This window comes from Mobula birostris, chromosome 31, assembly GCF_030028105.1.
Source record: "Mobula birostris isolate sMobBir1 chromosome 31, sMobBir1.hap1, whole genome shotgun sequence".
NCBI lineage: Eukaryota > Metazoa > Chordata > Chondrichthyes > Myliobatiformes > Myliobatidae > Mobula > Mobula birostris.
The window spans coordinates 27643795-27663262 of record NC_092400.1 but is presented as its reverse complement, the minus strand read 5'-3'; the positions used below and the strand labels follow the sequence as shown (position 1 = coordinate 27663262).

At 44.1% G+C, this 19468-nt stretch overlaps 1 protein-coding gene across 4 annotated transcripts in view; it reads left to right on the top strand.

Moving 5' to 3' along the window:
- The window catches only part of mn1b (meningioma 1b), a 180180-nt gene that overhangs the window by 12014 nt on the left and 148698 nt on the right, over positions 1-19468 (top strand). The window contains exon 2 of one of the 4 annotated variants that reach the window (XM_072247996.1): positions 15462-15628. The exons of the other annotated variants lie outside the window; for them this stretch is intronic. Coding sequence (XP_072104097.1) covers positions 15462-15487 — 26 coding nt within the window. The 3' untranslated portion in view covers positions 15488-15628. The remainder of the gene's footprint in view (positions 1-15461; positions 15629-19468) is intronic. 4 annotated transcript variants of the gene reach the window in all.

The following is a 19468-nucleotide window of genomic DNA, read 5'->3' as shown; positions in this document are numbered from 1 at the left end:
CATTTTTGAAAGAGTTACTTAATAATTCCCTGTCACTCTTTTTTGTCAATAATCCTGCAACTGTTCTTTTTCCAAGCATTTATCTAATTCTCCTCTGAAAGTCTATATTCGATCTACGCATCGTATTCGAAGTGTCACTGGTTAATCTGTACTGTACAATATTTAATATTAATACACTTCAGCTTGTTATTTCTATGTGATTCATCTGTAGAATTTATCCTTACCTCCATAAGTTATCATGTGTTATGTATACTATATGCTTTACACCCTGGTTCAGAGAAACGCTGTTTCTATATACATTTTGTGATTATATACATGTATATAGTTAAATTACAATAACTTGATTGACTTGACTTGTTTCCACTGACCCAAGGTCATTACATCTCAATGCAAAAATAAATTCTCCTCCCCTCTTTTGTTTTGTGTTTTCGCCCCAACTCTGATTCTCTCACTTTGTATTTTTTTAACAGGAAGCCGATCCACAATTGTTTTCTTTAATATGAATCTGATTTCCTTCCTGTTACGACATCAGTCCTCAGTGCCTGGTTCTAAGAGTGAGAGCAGTCGGGGAGAGAAATGGCTTGGGATTAAAGGGCTGCTGGCTGGCTGCCTGATATGTTTGCGCACTGATATCTGTGATGCTAGAGAGCACATGATCCACACTCTTCTGATCCGGACTGAAGACTGCCAGGAAAATGGGGATCAGGTTGCTTTTTGGAGAGTGGATGGTGGGGGAGAATGATGATGGGACACCTTTGCTGTAACCGTGGACTAGCTGGTGTTCGACGATGAAGGGTAGCTTTCTAATATTTTTAATCTATTGATCCTTCCAAAACTTAAAATGGGAGTGATAAGTTAGGTGTCATTCTCAACAATGGTGCTATGCTAGTGACTTGGAACCGATAATGACACCTCTGTGTGAAAGTATTTCTGTGCTGGGTATTTAGTTTCAGCCTTAGCTGAGGAAGGCTGCAATGAAGGTGTTAATTACTCTTGCTGTAAATAGCTCACTTATTGAAGAACAATTAAATCAGTGCTTTATTTGGAATTATTTTGGAACCAATGCATACTTAGAAAAAACAAACCTCCTGTTCTGAAGTCTAATGATTGAGAATTTCCACCTGTTGCCTCATGTGGGTTGGGAAACAAGCAATGTTCAAGAGACATTGATGGTGGAGGGGGTTGTTAGTAATTAAAATGTTCTGTGTGTGTGTGTGTGTGTGTGTGTGTGTGAGTTCAAGTTTGATGACTTCATTCAAGCATTGCTTATCTGTACAGAATAAGAGGTTCAGTCCCTTGACACTTAGCTGGGTTGCAGAGGCCTACAGTTTCCATCAGTACCACTTGGTTGGGCGCTTGCTTCCAACCACAGCCCAGTAAGTAAGTCCTGGTGCAGGATTCAACCTCGACTCTGATACTTTCTTAGCCTCCTTTCTGTTGCAGTATATGGCACGCTGAAGCTTCGTGCTTTGATTTCTATGTTTGAAGAGATTTGGTGTGTCAACTAAAACACTCGGAAGCTTCTACAAATGTACCTTGGAGAGTATTCTGACTAGCTGCATCGCTGTGTGGCGTGGGGGAGGGGGGAATACTGCACAAGATCAAGATAAATTGCAGAAAATTGTAAAATTAGTCAGCGCCATCATGGGTACCAGCCTCCATGGTATCCAAGACATCTTCAAGGAGAGCTGCCTTAGGAAGGCAGCTTCCATCATGAAGGATCCCCATCTCCCAGGCCTCTTCTCATTGTTACCATCAGGAAGGAGGTACAGAAGCCTGAAGGCACACACTCAATGATTCAGGAACAGTTTCTTCCCCTCTGCCGTCGGATTACTGAATGGACATTGAATCCATGAACACTACCTCACTACTTTTTTATTTCTGTTTTTTTGCACTACTTGTTTTAACTAAATTACTTAATAGACATATATCTACTTGCTGTAATTAATTTTTTTCTCGATATGTTTATTTAGCATGTATTGCATTGTACTGATGCCGTAACAGTAACAAATTTCACGACATATGTTGATGATATTAAATCTGATTCTGATAGATGTGATTTTGGAGATAAGAGTTGATGTTTTGCAGATCCTGAAGGGAAGTTGGAGAACTTGTTTTAGTTGGGAGGGGAGGGGAGATGAAAGCTCATGAAAATGATAAAAGGTGAAAGGTGTGATACACTACCGAATTTTCAACAATAGTTTTCAAGACATGGATATTGTCAGCAGTCTGAGTGCTACAGTGTAGTCTAACAGTAGAGGTCTCATTTGCTTATTAACATGGGCAGACAATGATAAGGAAGACATCATTAATGTGTTTTTTGCTTAATACTGCCCATTATGCCACTGGCATTTAAGGCAGCAATGAACGTCCTCCTTCTCTGTCTGTCCTTGGCCATCTCCTGATGTGGTTTGAATAAGTAATATTATTCAGATGTGCCCGTCTATCATGGGCAGAGCCAACCTTGCCACAGTCAACCTTCTCACTTCTCCTTTACTAATTCTCACCATCTCTGTCCGTCTGGTGGATCGCTGCCCAGTGTCAACCCTGGACTTCTATAGAATAACAAGTCAGTACTTTCTGTATTGGGCGGCCTAGCTAACTGCCTAGTTGGCAATGTATAACTCCCCTCTGTCAGTTGTGGAGGAAACAGTGGCTTAGGGTTTCTTTTCGACAGTACTTAACACCTGCTGGAAGCCCATAGACTTACTGCTAATGTTAAGTAACAATTATTGGAAAAATCTAGGCTTGTCAATCCTCTCAGTGACACATTCAAAACTCTTAGAGATAATGTCAGTTATGTTATGAATACAGTCAGTTCTCATGCAACCACAGTCAATCTTATTACGAATACAGTAAATCCCTATGCAGACACTGTTGGTCTTATTATGAATCCATCAGTTCTCCTACAGACACTGTCAGTGTACCATGTGGACAGTCTGCCCTGTAACAGAAACTGTGTGTCTATTTCAAATACAGTTAATCCTCTTACAGACAGTGTCACTATTACTTTGAATACAGTCAGTCCCTTTACAGAGGTTATTAGTGTTATCAGAGACTATGAGTTTTTGGTTTGACCTAATATGTGGAATATGTTCAGCTATATAAATGGTTTCGCAACTGTTTAGTAAAATCATAAATCCAATATGGGTCTGGATTCTGTCCAAGTGGATGTGTGCACAATGTGACAGGAGACAATGTAGTTTCACTCTGCTTCCCCCTCGAATTCGGGGTCTTGACATCCATGTTATACTCTGTGAGACTATTATCACCGCTAAGCTGAAGTTGCTTCACTTCTGTTGGGTTTATCTCAGAATTTGGAGATTGACATCACATTAACTTGTAAAGCAGGTGTTCCTAACCTCTCTTATGCCATGGGCCCCTACCATTAACCAAAAGCTCCATGGACCCCAGGTTAGGAACCCCTATTAAGGTGAAGTAAGGAAAAGAATGTTATTAAACAAAAAAAGCTTGTTCAAATGGTTTGATGGACAACTATACAACCTACTTTAGTTTTAACTTTATAATTTTCAGTTTCATTTCCTGGAACTTGTTCACTGTTAACCTGGGGAGGTCGGTGAGGGAGTTATGATGCAACACAGGTCAGATAATTCAATCATAAATTCAAATATGAAACACAATCATCTGAGAAAAGGAATGGAGAGTGACTAGTACCAGTAGCCAGCAAAAGTGAGCACAGTAAGATAGGAGAGACTCAAGTATGGACTGGTATCAGGGAGAGGGGATTTCAGGGAAGGAAGACCATTGAAAGTCAGCACATTTGAAAGGAGATGTACCAGGCTTCTGAATAGGAGTGCCAGCGAGAGGAGGCACCTTCAGCAGAGGAGAGAGTTGGTGACAGGTGGCATCTTCAGGAGAGGAGAGTTGGTGACAGGTGGCATCTTCAGGAGAGGAGAGTTGGTGACAGGTGGCACCTTCAGGAGAGGAGAGTTGGTGAGAGGTGGAACCTTCAGGATTGGAGAGATGGTGTTAGGTGGCAGCTTCAGGAGAGGAGAGTTGGTAGAGGTGGCATCTTCAGGAGAGGAGAGTTGGTGACAGATGGCATCTTCAGGAGAGGAGGGGTGGCACCTGGAGAGTTGGTGACAGGTGGCACCTTCAGGAGAGAAGAGTTGGCACCATCAGGGTTGGAGAGAGTTGGTGACAGGTGGCATCTTCAGGAGAGGAGAGATGGTGTCAGGTGGCATCTTCGGGAGAGGAGAGGTGGCACCTTCAGGATTGGAGAGTTGGTGACAGGTGGCACCTTCAGGAGAGGAGAGTTGGCACCTTCAGGGTTGGAGAGAATTGGTGACAGGTGGCATCTTCAGGAGAGGAGAGGTGGTGACAGGTGGCATCTTCGGGAGAGGAGAGGTGGCACCAGGGTTGGAGAGAGTTGGTGAGAGGTGGCATCTTCAAGATTTGAGAGTTGGTTCCACTGCCTCATTCCCCAGCTGAAAAAGTCTGAATGTTCAGGAGAGGGAAGACACCCCTGCCCACCCCAGAGAGTTTATGCTTTCAGCAAAGGATTGAAAATAATTGGTGTTAATAAAAACAAATTGTCTCCATATAATTATTTGCTGGAGGACTGTTAATTTTACCAAATGAAATGCTGCAAATACTATCAGTGTCCAGTCTTATAATTCAGATAAAATAAACCTTCCCTCCACCATGAACAGTTCTGCTCATTATTGCATGTTTATAGTGTCAATGGCCAGCATGTTCAGGATAATGTTATAGCTGTGGGTTTGGTTTTAACATGTTTGTAAGCAATTGAATGCAAATTTTAATGCTGAATTTGATCAGTGCAGTTTTTGCCAACTTTGTAAGGCCTTGTATGTGATATATTGCATGTTCTTGTGGCCTCACAGATGTGTCTGTCCTCCTGCCTGACTCCGTTGTCTGTATCTGTCTTCTCACATCCACGTATCTGTCTCTGTTCTTTAGTTGTTCCTGTCTCCCTGTCTCCACTATATCCATCTCCTTACACCTGAATTTCTGTGTTTGTCTGTCTATCTGTGTCCTTCGGTTCGAATCAGTCTATCTTCATTTGTCTGTCTGCATCATTCTCTGTGACTCCCTTTGTCTGTCTGTTTGTTCTCATCTGTCGTTATTCATTTTCCGTTCCTTTGTTCAGGCACCTTCCAATGTCTATTCACTGACTCCTCTATAGTCTTTCATCTGCCTATGATTGACTACTTGTATCAAAATTCTTGTGTCTGCCTGACCGTCTACCCACATCCCAAAGACATGCAGGTGGGTAAATTAATTGGTCACTGTAAATTGCTCCTCATGTGTGGATGAGGGGTAGAATTTGGGAAGAGTTAAAGAGAAAGTGGAGGAATAAAAATGGGATTACTGTAGAATTAGCGTAAAATGGGTGTTTCATGGTCAGGGAGACTGAGTGGGCTGAAGACCCTGTTTTTGGTGCTCTATCTCTCATACGCATAACATTTTATGTTTATTTACGCTAAGTCGGTCCATCTTTGCCTATTGGTCTGGACTTCTTTGGAGGAACGTCTTTGTCTGTATCTGCCTGCTTGGTCTCTATATTTCTCTATAGAGACCAAGCAGGCAAAGACATTCATAGCTCTCCAACTAATAAGTATTTGTCCATCTTTATTTCCCTGTCTGTCTTCCTTTACATCTATCCATGCCCGTTTACTCTTCCTGTCTTTGTCTGCCTGTTTCCGACTCTGTTTATCTGTATCTGCTTACAATGCCCGTCTTTGTTCACCTCTGATGTTCTCTCTGCCCCTCTTCTCTCTATCTAACCCAGAGTTTGTAATCAGTATTATCTTAATATTAATGTTGAAACCGCAAATCTGCTTGTATCTTTGACAAGTTATACTTGTCTGCACTCTGGCATATTTGTCATATTTGATTTGACAGACTGATGGTTAGAATGATTCTTCAGAAAGTTTGCATCCAATATATTTTTTTGGTGTGTCCATTAGTGAATTGTGTACCCTGTTTGATTTTTGGCAACCGTAGAAATGTGCTTTGTACTCATCTCAGACTTGTTTCTCTCTACTTTCACTGAACTTTCACAGTTTGTGCAGAGTTTTAAGTACTTTTAATTCCTTACTACTTCCACTGAACTTTCACAGCTTGTGCAATGCCCTAAGTGCTTTTATTAATTTCAGACTAAGCTTAAGCCAGCACAATATGATTCTTCAAGGTGTTTCTAAATCTGACAACTTGCATGTAGTGTTGGTCTCTGGCTTCTTTTGTAAAAGAATTAAAATATTCACTGGAAGCAGGTAACTTTTCTTATCTGTGGTCTGTGGGGAATAATGTGTGGCATGGTATTGAAAATTAATCCTTAAAGATGTATGCTCTTAGCAGGAGGCACTTGTCACATGTTTTGTTTGACAGCAGAATGTGGGAACAAGAAAGGAATTTCATCTATATTTTAAAGGTTGCATTTTCATATATATTTCCTTTTATGTAGTAAAGTGCCTCCCATCCTCCATCTGCTAACAGTATTGAGTAGTCCTGTATACACCAAGTGGGAATTCTTCATGTCAGAAGAAACTTAAATTTGGAAAAGGTTCTCACCCATTGTGATCGTTTCCCTGCCCGATTTCTACATGGAAGTAGAAGCTATTATGTTTTGTTACTCCAGAAATGAAGCGAGCGAGAAGCTCGGGAGTCCAGGATAACTTGCCTACTTAGTTCTCCTTTAGTGCGGTGCTCACACGTGACGCAGTGGCGTAATGACGTATGCCATTCACATACTTCTTACATAGAACCCATAATGGATTATGTACACAACAAAGAATGCTTGATCAAGCCATACATTTACAATATCGCTCAAATATTACTTAAACACTAAATACACTGCAGAAGCTTTAGATCTCTCTCAGGTTTAGAGAACCCTGGGGCAAATGGCGATAGTGTGATCCCCCCCACCCCCCCGCTCAAATGCTCAAATACACCAAACTTGGTGGAACAACAGCAGACTTTGCATGTTCTTGCTGAAGTGTAGTAAGCCAGATTGCCTGGGGAAACATTTAAAAAGTTGTTATAACTCCCGGTCGTTGAAGTCCATGGTTCTAAGTTGCCCATTAAAAACTACTAGGGTGCACACACGGGTTGTGAATTTAGGTGGGCAGAATTACATGTGATCTCATCCCAAGTCCAAGTTGAGATGATTCGGGGGGGAAACTAGAATGATAGTTAGGAAAGCAACAGGATGATAGGAAGCTCAGCACACGGCCAAGCCACCAACAGCAGTGGCGGCCTGTAAAAGCAGGCTGACCTTCAACCTGGAAGTGATGTTAGGCATTGGATTGGGTTGCCGACCTTTCAAAATTATTTTGGGGTCGTCAGAAATTGATTTTTTTTTGATGCCATAGAATAATTTTGTGAAACCAAACTAGATCAAAATAGGAAATCCATCCTCCGTTGTGTGCACGAGATGTGCATTGTGGTCAGTTACAACATGGAAACAGGCTTGTTGGTCAAATTAATCCATACTGACCAAAATGCCCCGTCCAAACCGGTTTCATTTGCCAGTATTTGACCCATAGCCTTCCAAACCCTTTCAAGTCAGGCAGCATCTATGGAGAGAAATAAACAGTCAATATTCTGGTTGCCCCACTATAGGAAGGATGTTGAGGCTTTGGAGAGGGTGCAGAGGAGGTTTACCAGGATGCTGCCTGGTTTAGAGGGCATGTGCCATCACAAGAGGCTGGAGAAACTTGGGGTGGAGTGTCGGAGGCTGAGGGGAGATCTGATAGAGGTTTATAAGATTATGAGAGACATAGATAGAGTAGACAGAGAGTATCTGTTTCCCAGGGTTGAAATGTCTAATACCAGAGAGCATGTATTGAAGGTGAGTGGAGATAGGTTCAAGAGGGATGTGAGGGGTAAGTTTTTTACTCAAGGAGTGGTGGATGCCTGGAACATGCTGCCTGGTATGGTGGTAGAGGCAGAAACATTAGAGGCTTTTAAGAGATGTTTGGATTGGCACATGAATGTAAGGAAGCTGGAAGGATATAGATATGCTGTAGGCAGGAGGGATTAGTGTTTGGGTGTTTTGATTTGCTTTTTAGCTGGGTCAGCACAATATTGTGGGCTGAAGGGCCTGTTGCTCGTGTGCTGTTTCTATGTTTTAGGCCAAGGCTCTTCATCAGGACTGAAAAGGAAGGGGGAAGGTGCCTGAAAATTCTGCAAATTCTGTTTTTACCCCTTCCCTTTCCATTCCTGGTGAGGAGCCTTGGTCCCGATGCTGCTAACTTGCTGAGTTCCTCCAGCATTTTGTGTGTCTGTTGCTTTGTATTTAAAGCATCTGCAGAATCCTTTGTATTTATTAAATCTTTCCAATCCATATACATGTACAACTGTCTTTTCACCTTGTAATAGTATCTGCCTCAACCACTTCCTCTGGCAGCTCGTTTCACATAGATATGTATTACCCTTTATGTAAAAAAATGCCCTTCAAGCTCTTAGTAAATCTTAAACCCATGCCCCCTAGTTCTTAATTCTCCAACCCTGGGAAAGAGACTGAAAGCATTCACCCTATCTATGCCCCTCATGGTTTTAGAAACCATTATTAAATCATCCCTCAGTCTCCTACGCTCCAAGGAATTTAGTCCTAGCTAGCCTGTCCAACCTTTCCATGTAACTCAATCTCTCAAGTCCTGGTAACGTCCTTGTATGTCTTTTCAGTACTTGTGGACATTGAGCTCTTACGATGATTCTAAAGTGACCGAAGCAGAATTTCAGGTGGGAGTTCGATGTATAGTTGTCACCACGTTGCGCACGAAGCCCATTAAACAGAGGATGAATCTCTATACTGTTGTGATTTTCCTTCAGACACTTTAGTTATTGGTGAAACAGGAAAAAAAATTTGGATTGTCTGAGGCCTGAATTTCGTGAAACTTCCAAGGACATGTTCATTTTTGAGGTAACAGATATGGGTTGGGGATCGGTGTCAGCTCATAATCTCGAGGAGTTCTTTGAACTTAATGCATTATAAACTCATAGAATATTAAAATGCATAGCACGTCAAAGATCCTTCCTTTGTGTGAATGCATTTGGGCACAGGAAGTGGATGCTGCAGTCCCTTAATCAACTAAACTCCACCAGGCATGTTGGCAGCTTGACATATTGTGCGATTTGAAGAGGGAGAAAGAAAGGAATTTTCTCCCCCCTCTTTTCCCGCCACAGTTGACCCCGTGTTATTCCAGGGTCAGTTTGCCTGAGATGGGAAAGGCAGGACAGGGAGAGCAGGGCCCCCTTCAGGGGCAGCCAAGTTGAAAGACCAGTTTCTGTCGGCTGTTGGTATCTGACTGGTTTATGAACTGCAGCTGAAACAACTGGTTTGCTTGTTTAAAAAAATGAACTTCAGAAGTTAAACGCAAGGCCAGTATTTAACTTAGTGATTGTTTAAGTATGAGGTGTATTTCTATTTTGTAGCCATTCAGGGAAAGTGAATTTATTTTACATTTTAAGGGTAGGGAAAGAGAGGGGGAGACAGAAAGGGGGAGGGGAGGGAGAAGAATAGTGAGGGGGGAGACAGAAGGACAGAGGGAATGGGAGGAGAGAGAGAGAGAAGGAACAGGAGATCAGGATCTCAACGTGTTTGATGAGCTGTTGTGAGTGGTCATCTTCATATTAGGTCCCATGCTGCGCTGACTGGACGGAGCCCAGGCACCTTGTCAGCATACTCCAGCAGGCCAACAGTCTGCGGCAGGTACTCAAACTTGGGCCTGTCACTTAAAATCTCCCAGTTGCACTTAACTACAGTGTACATCTGATTCTCAGGAGTGACCCTTGGCAAATTGCAATTTCAAATAACTTCCCAGCACCGAGGAGAAAGGAGCCAACATCAGAAATGAGACCGCGCACACATAATATCACAGCGTAGCTCCCTGATGTAAAGTCACTGCTTGTGGTTTCTGCTGGAAGGATTTCTGGTTTGTGTTTTAAATCCTTGGAGCTTGATGCTTCTTCTGAAGTTCCTGTGATGCCCTGTGCAGGTGGTAAATCGCGTAAGGGGGAAGTGCGTCCTCTTTATAAGCAGGAAGATGAAGAGAGTGAGGTATTAATTTTGAGTACAGTAGGATAGCCAACAAAGGCCCCAAATCTTACATGCTCAATTTCACTGAGTGTGATGACCTGATAGGTAAAGATTATAATGAAATGGATTGAAATATAAAATTGAATAATGTATTGTCACTGTGCTCCTGCTCACTTTAATTATTTTTATGTAGGGCAGGAATGGGAATTAGATTTCACACTTGGCTGTGTTTTCAGTACAGGAATATGTGTATCCAGCTTTTAAAAGGCCCATTTATTTCTCTTTGTTGTGTGTGACTCTACCTTCCCCGGGAGAAGAAAGCCGAGGATAAATCTGCGATTCAGATTCCTACTGCCTGGATTTTTTTTTTGCTCAGAAGGTGAACATTTTCTTTCTCAGTTTCTTCCCACTGTGCTCTCCTCCCTCCTCCTGGAGGGAGGTGCCAACCCTCCCTGTTTAGGGTTTTGCCGCCATCACTAAAAACACTTGAAAATTTTGACAGATGTAGTGTGGAGAGCATTCTAACTGGTATGGGGGTTAAGGGGGGGGAGGTGGGCTACTTCACAACATCGAAGTAAGCTGCATAGATTTGTAAAATTAGCCAGCACTGACATGGGTACTAGACTACGTAGCATCTTCACAGATCAATGCCTCTAAAAGGAATCCATCATTAAGGACCCCAATGCTCAGGGCATGCCCTCCTCTTATTACTACCATGAGGGAGGGGGTACAGAAGCCTGAAGGCACACACTCAACGATTCAGGAACAGCTTCTTCCCCTCTGCCATCCGATTTCTGAATGGGCATTGAATCCATGAACACTACCTCACTACGTTTCTTATTTCTATTTTTGCGCTACTTATTTAATTAACTATCACATATATATATATTTACTATCATTCACAGTTTTTTTTTCTGTTATTATGTACTGCATTGTACTGCTGCCGTTTTAAACCTGATTCTGATTCAGGTCCCATTCAGTCCTCTAACCAAACAGCCAACAGCACAACCAACTTACATTTATGTAGCGTGTTTACCATTAAAAACAAACTTCCTGGAGGCAGTTTGCAGAAACTAATATTCTCCAGAATTTGAAGCCAAGAAGACGAAGGAGGTTTGGTCAGCAAACCTGATAAGGAGCATTACAAAGGGGAAATTTATATCAGAAGTTCCAGAGCTCAGAGTGAATGTAGCAAAATGAAGTTACAGAAAATGAGGGCATAAATATTGTGGGTGTGCAAGTGACCAGAATTACAGGAGCCCATATATCTGGGTGTGTTTGTTGCTGCTAAAAGAGGTCACAGGTTTTGAAAATAATTTCAGTATTGAGGTAACAGGTTCAGTTGATTTTAGCTGTGGACTTGGCTCAGCCGCTGATGAGCGTCAGCCTCACTGCTGTTTGAAAATACTTCCATCGAAGCCTTGATTTCAGACCTTCTCTGCTGAGGTGTTTCTTAAGAGTTGAGTGCCCACTTTCAAATTGATGGCTGGCACCTCATCCACCATCCTAAGCATTCATTCACTCCACCTCTGATTCATAGAGGCAACAGCGGGCACCATCAATAATCTGTACTCTTAATTGGCTGCCTGGCTCCCAACAACAGCTTCCAAACCAGCATACATCAAATGCTGGAGGAACTCAGCAGATCATCTGTGGAAATGAATAAACAGTCGACGTTTCAGGCTGAGATCCTTCTTCAGGAACGAAAAGGAAGAGGGAAGATGCCGGAATAAATAGGTGGGGGGAGAGAAAAGAGGAAATCTAGAAAGTGATAGGTGAAGCTAAGTAGGTTGGAAAGATAAAGGGCTAGAGAGGAGGAATCTGATAGAAGGAGAGAGCGGACAATAGGAGAAGGGGACCCACAGGGAGGTGATAGACAGATGAGAAGTGCTAAGAGATCAGAGTGGGGGGATGGAAGAAGGGGAGGGGAGAGAATTTTTTTACTGGAAGGAGAAATCGATATTCATGCCATCGGACTGGAGGTTACCCAAATGGAATATAAGGCACTGCTCCTCCACCGTGAGGGTGGCCTCATCATGGCACAAGAGCAGGCCATGGACCAACATGTTGGAATGGGAATGGGAATGGGAATTTAAATGTTTGGCCACCGGTGAATTCTGCTTTTGGGAGATGGAGTGGAGCTGCTCGATGAAGCAGTCCTCTAATTTACAACGGATCTTACCAGTGTCGAGGAGGCCACATCGGGAGCACCAGACACAATAGACAGCCCTCGCAGATTTGTGGGTGAACATCTCCCAAACCACCAACTTCTGCCTCTGAGAAGGACAAGAGGGCTGAGAGTGCCTGGAAGCGCCACATCTGCAGGTTCCACCTTCAATTTGCAAATCATCTTACTAGAAAAGGTATCGCTCTTCCTTCATCGCTGCTTTCTGTCATTCCCAAAACTTTGTTCCCAAAGGCATGTTGGGGTACCATCAACAAAAGGACTGCAGGGATTAAGGAGGCGTTTTACTACCATTTTCATGAGTGAAATTGATGCTGGTCCTGTCAGTAATACCCAGATTCTGAAAAACAAATATCTAAAAAAAACTATTCTTGGGGTTTCTATGTGTATTAAGTCATCAGCATGTAGTGACACTGTCATGTCTTCAGTGCCATCTGTAAGATCAGGGTTTGATTTCCTCTGCTGTCCGTAAGACGTTTGTACGTTCTCTCCGTGACTGCGTGGGGTTTCCTTCAGGTGCTGTGGTTTTCTCCACATTCTGAAGGTTAGCAAGTTGCGGGCACGCAGTGGTGGCGCCGGAAATGCGATGACATTCGCAGGCTGCCCAGCGCAATCCTCGCAGATTTGATTTGACGCAAGTGACACATTTCACTGTATGTTTCAGGTGACAAGTAAGGCTAATCTTTAATGCACATATACAGTACCGTGCGCATGAGCATGGCTACGTATGATGCACACAATGCAACTTGTGTATGCACGGTGCTTTTTTTTGTTGCATGCTTGCAGTACGTGCCATGGAGTTTTACGTGCAGTGTGATCCATGTATGTCAAGTGCAACGTGTATGTCAGAGAGACAGTGCCTTGTCTGTCACTGCCCAGGTACAGAGTTATTGGATGAAGTGCCCCTGATGTCCAGTTGCACCTTGACAGCTGTTGGCGTTTTTAGAATCGAGCTGGTTTACCTTTCCTGTTCCAGTTTTCTGTTAATATATGAGCAGTTTAGCTTATTTTCCCAGTGACTTTCTCAGGAGGGGCACGGAATTACCAGTGAGAGTCTTTTCTCAATGCCACTGATGCCATCGCGCATTTCTGTTATAACTGTGACTAGTCACGTCCGCTGCTGTCCTTGCGTTGCATTGCAGATTTCTTGGCACAGAACCTAGCGTGTTATTAGCCGTGAAGCTGTGGCTCCTCTTCCTCAGCTCAATTACTTTTCAACCACAATTGTTCGGTAGTTGTTACAAAAATCAGTTGCAGTATGTTTGATGTGCAGGTATTAGGGATGCAGCTATTAAGTTACTTCTCTAGGCTGTTCTTTACAGCTCTTTCGGCTGGTGATGTTCACCGTCAAGGACAAAGCAGTGGTGTCAAGGAAACATTAAAGCTTTTATGTTTCCTTCCACCTTCGTGAGTTGGAAGCCTACGAGAGGGATTGGGGAATGGGGGTGAAGTGGACAGGATGAGGGCAGTGGGGTGAGGGATAAGTGTACAGGGAGTGAAGGTACCAGTGACGAGGAGTGAGGGTGCAGGAGGTGAGCAGTAGGGTGAGTGCAGTGCGGATGAAGAGATGATATAAGAGGTGAGGAGACAAAGGAGTGTGGGTGAAGATACTTGGCTGGGGGCACGAGAAGTGATGGAATGAGCGGTGAAGGGATTAGGAATGAGGAAACCTGGGTGCGGGCACCAGGGGGCGAGAAGACACTGGTGAAGGTACCAGCAGTGTGGAAACTTAGGGATGTGGCTGCTCGGGTGAGGGGACTTGTGGTGAATTGGCCTGGGTTGAGGGACACTTGGGTAGGAGGGGTTAGAGGTCTGTGCATCAGAGAGGAAGGAACCAAGCGTGAAGGGACTCGACTGGGGTGATTGGAGGGTGAGGGAATAAAGAGTGTGGCCTCAAGGACCAAGGAAACTAGGAATGAGGGCACAAGCGTTATTGGCACAGCTTGAAGGTCTTTTGACAGCCCTGAGGAAGGGTCTCGGCCCAAAACGTCGACTGTTTACTCTTTTCCACAGATGCTGCCTGGCCTCCTGAGTTCCTCCAGCATCTTGCGTGTGTTGCTATTGATGCTGGGGATTAGAGGATTGTGACCCCAGAGGTGCTGGCAAAAATTATAGAAGGAACAAGTGTGAGGGAATTGAGGATAAATGCACCCAGGACCACGGCTTCGATGTGGGGGAAGAGAGAAGTCTGTTTTAGCTGGGTTGTTGTGAGAGCCTGAGGAGGAGAAGGGAAGAAGAGCACAGATAAGAATAAACAGTGTGTTTTACACACAAGATCTAAAAGATCTCTGGATTAGTGCATAAGAATAGTTAGGCAACTAAAATTCAGAAAGGCAAGTTTGATTTAATCAGTGTGATTTTTGTATCATGAATGTTGTTTATTTCTGGGCTTGTGAAGAGCTAGTTGATACTAGTATTCCGACAATGTTTTGAGTTGGGGGTCCAAGCACTAGAAGTTAAGTTCGAGAAGGTGTATAGGTATGGATGTGGGGTGAAGTAAGACTTTGGATTAACTGTGGTAGCTCGCAGTTGTGGAATAGTTTGACGAACGTCACTGAAAGTGTCAGTTTGAACCAGATCTTTGCACGGTTGGAATAGACACCAGTTAGGGTAGCAGGACCATAAATGGGCGCTGGAGCAGAGTTCAAGTTGATGGCTAGCATCTGAGGCATCTCCTGCAGGGAAGTGGAAGAGACGAGGGACAGAAGTAGGTTGAAGTGAGCCTTGGCGGGTTCACCAAATGACCTTCTGGAGGAGTACTGTGAATCAAGCAGCATCTGCTGGAGAAAAGAAATTGCCAACGATTCGGCTTGAACCCCTGTGTCTGGACTCAGAACTTGTGGGTTGCAGTTCTGGTCTATCACCTGTTTAGGACCCCCTCTAAGGAAAGCTCCTGATACAGCAGTGTGATAGGATAGGACTGTGCAGCAGAGGCCAGAGACTGCCTTTCCAACACCTTTGCTGCAGCCAAGACCATCATACCAATATCACTATTTATCCTGTGTCCCGATGTGGGGTTTTGACCTGAAATGTCGGCAGTTCCCTTCCTTCCTTAGATGCTGCTTGACCTGCTCAGTTCATCCAGCAAGATTGCTAGCAATCTTGTGTCTTGATAGATCCGCGTTGTATCTGTCGTGGCAGCTCCCTGTTTAATTGTGACTGGTCTTGCAAGAGGATGCGCTGCTTTTCGGGGTGGCTGGGGATGAGTGGATGTACGAGTACAGCTCTGACTGCCCTCTTTGTGTTTTTTAGATGCCGTTCTCCACGAGGACAGCTGACACAATGTTGCGATAAGGCAAACTTGTTACTTGTAGTCTGTAGCTGGGCAGTTGGCGTGCACATGGGCTGAAACAAAAAACGTAAAGCTGTTCGAGGTGTTCAGCGTGACATCGACGCACGAGCGCGCGACAAAAAGCACGGTGCGTATTCCTCCCAGGATGTGTTGTGCTGATATCAGTAGAGCTGAGTACCGATCGGTCTTTTCATTGTGCAACAGATCCCCGAAAGCGTCAGGCCGGCGCGGCAAATACCGTACCGCTCAACCCTGTGATCGTAGCACGTAGTTAGAGTGGACACCAGGGTAACAGGACCATTGTTTCCTCATGAAGTTCCACATTCATCTACAATAATGCACTTTCTTCTCGGGGCACAGGGTAATATTTTGGCGTGTGTTACAGTCCTGAGCTCCTGCTTGCTCGGGACCCCTTCGAGGAATGCATCAGATACTTCGCAGTGCTGCGACGAGGACAGAAGTCCCTGATTTCAGTTGTGGAATGAGAGGCAGTTGGCAGATGGAGGCCAGGAACTTCAGTCCCATCACACTTACTGCATTCGAGTAGCAGCGCAGTAGGGGGTCCACGGTAGTGTAGCAGTTAGCACAACACTATTACATCTTGGGGCGTTCCGGAGCTTGGAGTTCAATTCCAGCACCGTCTGTGAGGAGTTTTATACATTCTCCCCATGAACCACCAGGCTTTCCTCTGGGTGCTCCAGTTTCATCCCACGGTCCAAAGGTATACTCAGTCAAGGTTATTGGTCATAGTAAATTGTCCAGTGATTAGGCTAGTATAAATAGGGGGCTGCTGGCCGGTGTGGCTCGTTGGGCCAGAAGGGCCTGCTCCACACTGAATATAAGAAAAATAAAATCTCTATTTAACACGTGCCTTCTGCCTGCGACTTAGAAATTGGGATAGCCCTGCCTGTGAATAGCATTACTTTTGGTTTGCCGGGGTGTGAGAACAGGGAGCAGCTCTGTCATCTAGTCTGTCTTTGTTTAGGCTGTGAGTGAGGGCCCAGAGGTCCAGGGAGGAGCTGAGGGCAACGGGTACTGACGAGGCTGTCAGCTCTGACAGGATGTGCTCTTGGAGGGTTCTCCCTGCCTCCTCCCCCCACACACGCCCCACCAAAGACTACCTGACACAGCGGTCGTGGAACACATTGCCTTCCCTCATCAACTGAGCTCTTCTGAGCTAGTTAGAAAGCAGATACTTATTGTTACCTGATAGGATGATCCCTCACCATTAACCCCCAACATTCTGCATCTCTGAGGGGTTTCGCATCCCTGAATTGTTTGCTCAGACGCTGGCCGGGAAGTTGATCCAGCAGTCTTGTTCACCCCCTGGCCATGGGGTGAGGATTGCAACCTAGCAAGAGGAACCGTGGCTATGTTCATCATCATCATCAAGTGCTGTGTCGTATGACGTGGGCCATCACGGTCTTCCATTCCATGTTCTTGGCAAATTGTTCCTTTGCCATTGCCTTCTTCTGGGCAGTGTTTTCACAAGATGAGTGACCCTGGCCATTATCAATACTCTTCAGAGATTGTCGGTCTGGTATCATTGGTCAAATAACCAGGACTTGTGATAAGCACCGGCTGTTCATACGACCATCCACCAGTGGCTCCCATGGCTTCACATGACCCTGACTGGGAGGTGGGGTGGGAAGAGAGACTAAGCAGGTGCTACACCTTGCCCAAGGGTGATCTGCAGACTAGTGGAGGGAAGGATGGCCTTATACCTCCTTTGGTAGAGACATATCTCCACCCTTGCCACTCAAGTCATTAGCTATGTTGGGAGTCCCATTGTCCATCTGGTATGGCGTACTGAATGTTGTTATTTTGATACTTCTCTGTAAATATTCTCATCACAGATGTCCTCGCTTTGGTTCAGCTGAAGTTACTCTTGTACAGACTGAGTGAGTGGTGGGCATTCAGCAGTAAAACTCAGCTTCCTGAAGTTACACACACACACACTGAGTGTACCTTGATGTCTGCTGCTGAAAGATGGCCACTGAAGAGAAGTGCCACTGCATCTAACGCAGGGGTTCCCAACATTTTTAATGCCATGGACTCCTACCATTAACCGAAGGTTGGGATCTCCTGATCTAAAGGGTCACTTTGTGAGTCTGTCCTTTCAGTGTCTGTGTGGAGTGACCACCTTTGTCACCCAAGCTGTTTTGAAGCTTCCAATATTTGAGGATCTGTTGTGATCAACTGTGGAAATAAATGGGTGTGGAGAATTTGTTTTATTGGTGAATGCTTACTTATCCGTCTGTCATCTATTCAAGTGCACAAACTGGCAGATTATCGAATAGTTGAGCAACTGGCTCTATTTAAGTGCTCAAAATATGACCCTGAAGCTATCTTACTAGTTTATTTCTTCCTTTGTGTCTTCTTTTTAAGTCATTAACTGTGGAATTTCCTTCACTTCCTCTGCCCTCTGGGGCAAGGAGTGGGATTAAAAAAAGGTTCTAAAAGGTTCAAACACTCAAAGGATGTTTACAGTATACATTTCTGAGATTTGTCTTCTTCAGATAGCCACGGAACAAAGAAAAATCGCAGAAGTCAGTTCGAAAGAGAAACCGCAAACCCAACCCCTCCCACAAAAAAAAGAATGGCAACACGATCATCAAACCCCTAAAACCTCTCCCCATACAAAATGCAACAAGAACATCAGCCCCCCAAAACCCTCTCCCATCCCCTTGCACAAAACGCGACAAGAACATCAGCCACCCCCAATCCCCCTCCCCTACACAAAACAAAACAATGGAAGTATGGGCGATAACACAAAATACAAAAACCATAAGACTGAAAGAGAGTATTTATTTTCCCTCACAAACTTTTCTGCTTGCTTGAAATAGAAAAAGATGAAAGAGGTGTCTGATTAAAGGAGGTGCTCTCTCTTTCTTCTGGCCTTTAGTAGATGTCAGTCAATTTTACTTCTGAATGAGTCTTGTTGTTTCTTTGAGAAGGCAACATTGGAGACCGATTGGCATTGGGTACTCTACCAATGGCAATGCTGGGCCTCTGGTGCTCTCCCCAAATGCCAGTTTTCATATGAGAAAACAAAATATTTGCTGATCAACCATCCCTCTGTGACGTACTGCAACCAGATTCAATTCTACCATTGCACACTGCAAGGATACTGCAGAATCCTTCTTAGAAAAGAAATATCCATCGTTTACTGCTGTTTCCCGACTCAGCAAAATCAAGGGATTAATGTTCTGTCATCTTTGCATGTGGCCTTAACTGGGAAGTGAACTGAATAGTTATCCATTGTCAGTAACCTTGCATTTACAAATGAAGTTGAGAGATTGTTCTGAACAAAACTCAAAATAAGGTTGCAATGAACAACAGTCAGTAAGATAATGTACCTGAAAAGTCGACAGAATTAGAATTTTGTAAACTGTAATTTTGAAGTTGTATAAGACATTGTTGGGATTATTTGGTGTGCAATTTTGGTCACTTACCTACAGGAAAGATGTAATTAAGGTTGAAAGAGTACAGAGAACTCTTTCAACAAGGATGTTGCTGGGACTAGAGGGCCTGAGCTACAAGGAAAGATTGAATAGGTTAGAACTTTATACTCTAGAAGTTAGAAGATTGAGGGAAGATTTGAGAGACGTATACAAAATTATGAGGGGTTCAATAGGGTGAAGGCAAGTTAGGCGTTTCCCACTGAGGTTGGGTGGGACTACAACCAGAGGTCATGGGTTAAGGGTGAGAGGTGAAAAGTTTAAGGGAAACATGAGGGGAAGCTTTTTCACTCTGAGGGTGGTGAGAGTGTGGGACTTGTGCCAGCGCAAGTGGTGGATGTGATTTTGATTTCATCATTTAAGAGAAGTTTGGATAGGTATGTGGATGGGAGGAGTATGAAGCACTATGGTTCAGGTGCAGGTTGATGGGCCTAGGCAGTTTAAATGGTTCAACTTGCACTAGATGGGCTGAAAGGCCTGTAACTGTGCTGTAGTTTTTTTTTATG